Genomic DNA, 8,143 nt, shown 5'->3' with positions numbered 1-8,143 from the left:
GAAGATGCATGCCAATCTCCAGATGACACACATCCGCCCCCTGAGACCCCTAAAAATACAATTTCAATAATGCATCAATTCCCAACCACTCGAAACCTATGACAAGTAAAAATAAAATCCCGTCAGTCCAGGAACTCGGCGGGGAACTCCAAAAATACCCCTTAAAAAGGGAAAAGCCAGTGCCAGACTGAAAGCCGCCTGCCATTCATTAAAACCCAATTTAGAATGTTTTTTTCTCAATACCCCAGTGTGCACATACTTGGACTTTCCCACTTACTCAATCCATACTGCTGTCCCTCCATACTGTTTGGAATTAACGTAAAAACAATTCACTTCTGCGTCACAAATTGAATCAGTGATTCAAAAGAAATCCCGGAAGCCGCGCGCCAACAATAAAATCAAATCGAAAGTAACAACAACATGAAAACCCCCCAGCAAAATTGTTCAACTCAATAATTCTTGGATTAACGTATCAATTTTCCGAGTAAACGAGAAGCTGGTGAGTATGACTCACAGCTCATAATAATATGTACACAAGTGCAATTGCCATCGACATTTGAAATCACGTATTAAAAGAGTACTTGGCGGTGGCGCGCGAACGCTTGAGTCACTATTTTATGAATAATCATCTGAGATACTCCTTTGTCTGAATGACACATGCGTACAAATTAATGAGAGAAAGCATAAATAATAAATGAATGAAAACAATTGATAAATGATAATAATAAATAGAGAAGCGAACAATTGGTTGTGTAATGAATGAGGTATTTGTGCTTACGTAGTGTGTAATTGAGGAAAATCCCATGAACGAATGAAAATGAATGTTCACATTCACTTGAACTTTCACAATACAACCAGATACAACTGGTGAGGAATGAGTTGAGTCCAGACTACGCAGCGAGCGGATAAAAACTGATGAAGAAGGCGCCGCTGTGACTGGTGTATCCCATTGCCTCCTCCAGTGTACTTTAGACGGCAGTCTGCCATTTGTCGTAGCCCTCGGTATCTTAAGGCCTCACCCACGTGCCACACACCAACTTCAATCCTAACATTGCGTGGGGTCCGTCTGTGTAGGTGATATTTTTCCAAATGCCTCCGAAAATTCTGTTTTTCAACTGTCAAATTCATTCAATTACGACATTCAACATGAAATTCATCAATAGATAATTAATATAAAGAGGGGATTTATTAATAATTCGGTCGCCCAAGAACACCAGATAATTTAACAGCTGGTAATTCATTGAGATATGAGTTTATATAATTTAAGATGAATTTTCATTCACTGGATTCGTCTGGAGCACATGCCATAATATCTTGGAATGACACCCCCAAGTCACCTGGGGCTGTGCTCCAGGAAAAATTTTTTTTTAATTATTTTGGTTTTTTAAAAGATCACGTTATAGAACAATTTTAGTAATTTTGTTAATTTCGCTGCTATTTCAGTTTATGTATCAGTGACATGATGTAGTATTTCAGAATTTTTGCGTACCCTTTTGTGATTTTATTCCGGATTATTATTGAAATTTCATGTTTCGTCTTCCCCGGGCGGGAGGAATTTCCGGAGATTTCTTTCTTAGAATTCCCCTTCTCATTCACGGTGGACGTCCCCTTCTTTTAGAATGACTCACAGCATCACGATTCTCAACTATTTTCGCACGATACCGATAAGACCCTTTTGACGTTTTATCGGGAAAATTATCTAGAGATGGGAGATACCTCGGTGTGAATTTTCTGCGATGAAAAAATGCTGGAGATTCATTGAGTATGACAGGTAATCTCGTTTTCGTTGGTATTCAACGATTCTATGAAAGAATTTGAGGGTTTCTAGGTCGACATTCCAGAGGATCATGTTCGATAACCCTCGAGATGCTCCGGTGTGCCGTCGAGGAGCTCGAGAAGAGGAGGGCATTGGTCAGCTCGAAAATGATCGGCGATCATTTGAAGCGATTCTATCCTATTGAACAAAATCCCGATGATCTGAAGATCGAGCTGAAGGACATGCTCGATCATGCGGTTTCCATTGGCATCCTGTCGAGATTTCGCAAGGACACGTACTGCACATCGACATTTAGACAAGAGGCGTATAATTACAAGACCGATTTTTCTGCATTTTGGGAGAGATATTACAAAGTAAATTAATTAACAATTCATCTTGCTCGATCCAAATTAAAATTGCAAAAAAGAAATAGAAGAAAAATTTCAAAAAGAACGAGTTAAATAATTATTAAAATTATTATTTTTGAATGAAGAGCACGAGAATTGTCTTCAATTGATTAATTATTGACAATAATAGTCAATAATAATATCGTGACCCATTTTTATATAAAACAGATTACAAATATTTCTACGAAAATTTCGCAAAGTGAAATATTCCGTTAAAATTCATCTAGAAATGAAACAACGATACCAGACAAAATTTTAGCGAGACGTTCTTTTGTAGAGCAAGGTGAGACCTATATAAAAGGTGTTAAAAAAAATTCGTTATCTCCCGCCGGTTTTTATGCGGCAATAAAAAAATCACGAAAAGGAGACGATGACTAATATGCAATCCGTCAACGATTCCTTTTTGCAGAATATTTTCGACCGAAGAATATCCCACAGTACTCACAAAAAAAAACAGCTTGTATTGTCGTTAAATCTGTTAAAGAATCTTCATGTCTGTAATTTGCCTTCAGAAAAGACCTGGACGTCGTTTGAGATCGACAAGATTGGTTTCCAGAGGAAGAACCTCACCCTCGTACACGAATTCCAGCGAGGAAGAGAGTGATTCCGATTCCTACTGAAGAAATTCAAAAAAAAACTCATCCATTGAAATTTAAATCCCCGATTACTTCCCGTTGATAAGCGAAAAACCTCTCTTTCCACTGGCCAGTAAAAATCGATAGCAACACACGTCAGAATTAATTCAAATCCATCTGCCCCAATAATTTTCCACAATAGCCCTCAATCGACTCCACCAAAATCCCCATAAATTTGTAATTCAGATTTCTGTTATTTCCATTATCTCATGCGCAACGTTTCAAACATTTCACCACTGAACATAAATAAAAAACACTCACTTGCAAAGTCAGTCTAATCCCCAATATGGGATTACGTTTTCTTGAAGTTTGAAGACCTTTTACTTTTAATTTCTCCTAAGGCTTCATTCCTCATTACCGAAGAAAATTCACGAGGAAAATCCGCTGTCTTGAAAAAAACAACTCTAAACCTAAACCTAAAATTCATCTCAACACCCACAGAGAATTTAAAAATTAAAAAATCTGTCATCAATTTATAACCCAGGGACAAGACGTGTTCCTTCAAAAAAAAAAACCCCCCATCAACATGAATCATAATTAATCCTTCATATTAATTAATCCTCCATATGAATTAATCCTTGCCAACTCAATTCTCACCAACAAAAAACAATGCACCCATCCTAGCATACCAATCGCCACCAGAATGCCCTCAGTCATCAACAATGACATCATGAAAAGTCCAGAAGAGATAAAAAACATCAAAAAAAGGTACATCTGATATTCGCGATATCGCGATAATCGACCCTGCAAACACGAATTGATTTTCATGAGAAATAGCAAAACATCCCACCTCACAAAATAATAACGGAATAATCAAGTATAATTACCCCATGGAATAAAATATTGAAATAAAGTGAAAAATGGTGCATCGTCGATGTGCATAATCGATTACCAGTGATATAAATTTTTTTATGGACCTCGTGGCGCCAACAACGACGAGTGCCATAAGATTGGATTTGGAGCGAGTTGCAACGCCCTCATGTGTCAGAATCAGCGGTTGTACCTCGACAATTCTACACGCAAGAGCAACGAGGATAAAAAAAAACCTGAGAAAAAAAGTGAAAAATAAAGTGGGGAGCCGGCGTATTCGTGCTTCTCCTCAGGCACTGATCAATTGTGCGTCATGCTAACACTACTACACGTATTACAACATGTGTCCAAGTCAATATTAACCCGTGAATTAAATATATTCCTCGTTTAACGACTAATTTCCAATAAACTGAGAGCAATATTAACCCCAGAGTGAAGTGGTGCAAGGTGAGTGCCTCCCTGTTCCCGGGAATCTTTCACTATTCCCCAGCATCTGTGAAACATGAACAACCAGACTCGATACTTGAGGTCAACGTAATTACTCTAGAGATAAAAAAAATATTCCCACATGTGTTTGTGGGATTGTCGACCAATCTAACGGAGTTAACGTGTGAATGAGGGACTAATCGGTGGAGATTGTCTGGAGGTCGTCATTTCCAGATCTGGTGAGTGTTTTTTTTTTTTTTATAAATAATTTACTCCATTTTTACTGAAAATTTTGACAGATACCTCTGACTACCTCGATCTGCCTCTACCTGTGTCTACCTGGGTCTACCTGTGCCTATCTGTCTCTACCGCATTGCGGCCCAGGGACACATCCCCAGTATTTTTTTTTTGCACAAGAAAAGTGCATCTTACGTCGTACTTGTTTGATAATTTATTGTCATGTATCTAGTCTCTGCATCCTTGGAATTGATTATCCATTCGTGATATTTCCTGGGCTTTTAGGGTAGATGATGTGGTTGGTCGTGCTGGAGATGAGGGAATTGAGATATGTCCAGTCTGAATGATTAGTTTATTTTTACACTGTTGGATTAGAAAATGAGCTCTCAACCGATAATGGTTCCTGGCGAACGACAGAGGCCCTCGTCCGAGTCACAGTCTGTTTCCACTGGTCACAATGCCGAGCCCATGAAGACGATGACACCACCAGGCGTCAGTCGGTCCCTCAGCAATCGTAAGTACTCGATTATTTATTTATTCTCCATGTCTGTCATTGTTCCACCATCATTGCACATGTTTTTCTCATTCGACACAACTTTTGTGATTGATACTGCGCTATTATACTTGTTATTATTATCTCGTGAATTACAACTCCATTCATGTACTTTTCTGTGGATTTATTACCAGATCTCGAGTTTTCTCGTTTTCTCGTTTTCTCGTTTTCTCGTTTTCTCGTTTTCTCGTTTTTGTTGAGTGATAACCGACGCTGATAGTGTCATAGATGATTGTTGGAATGGATAAAATAATGAATAGAAAATAAAAATCCAGGCTTTTGTTACTGAATTTTTAAACTTGAAATTACGGTGGGGGTCAGTATCAATAATAAAACGTAAAAAGTTTGTTAACAGAAGTACGTGTAATCGAGAATGACGCGACAATTCCCTCAACTGCGTCACTAACGCGATCTTTACAATCATGATAATGTTGATTTTGAGGTCTGCATGCAGTCGGACTGTAGGAGATAATTAGTGGGATGAAATGCAGGTGCTATTGCATGATCCCTTTTATTATTGTGATTTAAAATTGAGGAATTTGAAGGGGAGGGAACGAAATAATATCTCTTTTCAATGCCACATGGGGGGTATCCTTGATGATTATTGAGGAGAAAATTATCAACCTTGTTTAATACGTTGCAACAACCGAGTTCATTAATATGAATCGACTTGGCACAGAAACTTTACTTGTTGGGCTGATGATACTGGGAAATCAATATTGACTGACCCTAGACACTGAAAACATTTTATTATACCTGTTTATTATCCTCACTTGACGTGTTCTTTACCTCAGTGCGTTGTGATAGCCATGGGCAAGTGGGTGTTCGAGGATAAATTATAGGAGGGGATCGCTCTGTCTGAATTACTGGTCAAATCCACCTGCTTCATTTATTACTTATTATTATTTATACTCTCAAAGAGATGGCATTAATTATATTTCCAATACAGCACTTCATTTTGGGAATGGAGCTTTTCCATATTATTTCGTCATTACTTTTTTTTTGAGGATGAAAATATCGGCTTTAGTTTCGATATCATCTCATGCATGAATTGATTAATGAAATATCTGTGTGATGGGTAGATGGATTAAATTGACTGGTAAAAGAGGTAAGACTTTTACGATGTCAAGGATTAAAAGAGTCACGTGAAAAATTGATGTCGAATAGTATCTAAGAGTTGTTAGAAGATAAATCATAAATTCGTGATAAAAAGAATGAGAAAAAAATAATGTAGCGCCTGGAGATGATCGACGGCCTCGTCAGGGAAGTGTCCATGCACAACCAGCCCAATTGTCCAAGCTACCATCGTCAGAATCACTCACAGCTAACGTTAATCTCGCCTCAGGTGCTCCTCCGCTTTCTCCAGGTATTTTTTTTTTTCAACCAGAACTTTAGTATTTTCTGTTGGTGTTACAATGCTACGCTACGAGCCATTTTTACTGTACCCATTGGCATTTAAAGTATGGCTTCAAATAATTACATATTTATCCATCAATTTCGTTACATCCAATTGCTTACTGAATCATTTTAATGAATACGCATCATGTCTTCATTGTGTTTACGCTGGAATTTTGAAAGGCTATCTGCACTTTCGGGGATAATTATGAGATATCTATTTTTTTTTTTTGAGGCCATTCTATAGCTTCAGATGCCACTGGTAAGGTATCGACTCAGTTCGGCTGATTGTACACTTCTCAGTACTTTATCAATGATTTGATAATGTTTTAGGGCTTTCGGCGATGGTGGAGAGCAATTTGAAATTGGATTCCGCTTCGGATAAGGTGAATAAATTATTCGAAGTTGATAGTTCGGCATTCGTATGTCCCTGAATTGAATTATTAACCGTCAATAAAAATTGAACAGGCCGACTCCTGTAAGCTAACACGAAAGGAATCTTACAAAGCACAACGAAAGAACTATCGAATCGAGAAGAAACGAGTTGCAAACGAACTGCTGAGTTCTCTGAAGGATCCCACAGTTGTTGTAATGAGTGACTGGTTGAAGGTACGTGGAACTCTCAAGAGCTGGACAAAACTCTGGTGCATCCTGAAGCCAGGGCTGCTATTACTCTACAAGAGTCCAAAAATAAAGGTATGGAGAAAATAATTAATTAGACATTATTATAAGTTATTTTGATAAATTATCTAAATATAAATATGATAAATATGATAAATGTCTGAAATTTTTATCTTCATCTTATTTTTCAATCACGTATTGATTGTTTGGCAATTTGTGATGTGAATTTATGATGCACTTGGGTAAACTGACCCATTTGCCGAGGCAAATAACTCATGATTTATTCCCCCCTTTCGAATGTAAACTATTGCAGAGCAATCACTGGGTTGGAACAGTCCTCCTAAACATCTGCCAAGTGATCGAACGACCAAGTAAGAAGGATGGTTTCTGTTTCAAACTGTTTCATCCACTCGAACAATCGATTTGGGCGCCGAGGGGTCCGGAGAAGGAAGCTATTGGTAAATCAATGGAGGACACAATCAACTTGGAGATGGCAATATAAATGATTTATTTTTAGGCGCTGTTGTGCAACCACTACCAACCTCCTATTTAATATTTCGCGCTCCATCTCAGGCAGCTGGAAAATGCTGGCTGGATGCACTTGAGTTATCGTTGCGTTGCTCGTCACTCATTGTTAGATCAACGAGTATTCTTCCTCGTTCTCCACAACACGATGCAACAACAACACACGAGACACAATGGAGTGAGGCTGACTACGAGAAGCATTTCGATCACGGTAAGATATTTTTTCCTTAATTGCAAGAAGATAATGCCGGCAATAGAAGATTCATTTCATTTAACTCAAGTCTGTCAAACAACAGACAAGAGAGTAAATCCTTTCTTTAAAAAATAATCAGGGAAAACCCTCTTGGAGGAAATCTTGGGAGATGGGAGTATTGAAGAAGACTTAAGAATTCATGTCATTGTCAGAAATTAATTCACCTCACCGGAAAATATTGGAAAATGTATGAGTGGGGAAATTATCTGTCAGTCATTCAGGTATTTCTGTACTCAATTCGAGGGGATTCCTTAACGTCCAGAATGAAGGCAGAATCTTTTCATTTGGAATATTAAAATGTCGAGGATTCTGAAGAATTCTTTGAAGGACACGTCACCCTATTTGAATCCACCGTTATGTGATCAAAGTGAGATAAACTCATTTTGTTTGAGAAAAATACTTTATAAATATTGGAATAGAGAAGATATATATATATATAGTCGTTAGTAATTAATTTTCCTCGAGATAAAGCTGACAGAATTATCAGTAAAAAATATGAGTACAACCATCTGCCACTCATTCAGA

The 8,143-nt window shown here is 37.9% G+C and overlaps 2 protein-coding genes across 6 annotated transcripts in view; both read left to right on the top strand.

The window, feature by feature from the left end:
• The first annotated feature begins 57 nt into the window (after positions 1 to 57).
• On the top strand, positions 58 to 3,225 carry LOC105263667 (uncharacterized). Of its 5 annotated transcripts, none has more exons than XM_011300043.1 (4): positions 58 to 1,070; positions 1,619 to 1,762; positions 1,829 to 2,130; positions 2,676 to 3,225. In XM_011300043.1, the coding sequence occupies exons 3-4, from the start codon at positions 1,867 to 1,869 to the stop codon at positions 2,781 to 2,783; spliced, it is 372 nt and encodes a 123-aa protein (XP_011298345.1). In that variant the 5' UTR covers positions 58 to 1,070; positions 1,619 to 1,762; positions 1,829 to 1,866; the 3' UTR covers positions 2,784 to 3,225. The 5 variants fall into 5 exon arrangements, with proteins under 5 accessions (XP_011298345.1, XP_011298354.1, XP_011298321.1 ...); XM_011300052.1 differs by having other exon boundaries at positions 1,820 to 2,130; XM_011300019.1 differs by having other exon boundaries at positions 1,619 to 1,771; positions 1,842 to 2,130.
• Positions 3,226 to 3,898: 673 nt separating this feature from the next.
• Positions 3,899 to 8,143, top strand: part of Orp8 (Oxysterol-binding protein-related protein 8) — a 10,470-nt gene continuing 6,225 nt past the window's right edge. Inside the window, 7 exon segments of the mRNA XM_011299993.1 lie at positions 3,899 to 4,273; positions 4,647 to 4,785; positions 6,059 to 6,190; positions 6,553 to 6,605; positions 6,688 to 6,915; positions 7,154 to 7,298; positions 7,358 to 7,676. Of these exon segments, the coding sequence (XP_011298295.1) occupies positions 4,650 to 4,785; positions 6,059 to 6,190; positions 6,553 to 6,605; positions 6,688 to 6,915; positions 7,154 to 7,298; positions 7,358 to 7,676 (1,013 nt within the window). The 5' untranslated portion in view covers positions 3,899 to 4,273; positions 4,647 to 4,649.

This window comes from Fopius arisanus, unplaced genomic scaffold (genome assembly GCF_000806365.1).
Source record: "Fopius arisanus strain USDA-PBARC FA_bdor unplaced genomic scaffold, ASM80636v1 scaffold00001, whole genome shotgun sequence".
Classification (NCBI taxonomy): domain Eukaryota; kingdom Metazoa; phylum Arthropoda; class Insecta; order Hymenoptera; family Braconidae; genus Fopius; species Fopius arisanus.
Note: the sequence above shows the minus strand (reverse complement) of the source record. Positions and strands in the feature narration are given on the sequence as shown.

Excerpts from the sequence above, each read along its gene's own strand:
- LOC105263667 (XM_011300019.1), top strand. The coding sequence starts at position 1,737 with ATGAAAAAATGCTGGAGATTCATTGAGTATGACAG. Across the intron at positions 1,772-1,841 it reads AGATTCATTGAGTATGACAG|AGGATCATGTTCGATAACCC; the intron begins GTAATCTCGTTT and ends TCGACATTCCAG. Across the intron at positions 2,131-2,675 it reads TTTGGGAGAGATATTACAAA|AAAAGACCTGGACGTCGTTT; the intron begins GTAAATTAATTA and ends ATTTGCCTTCAG.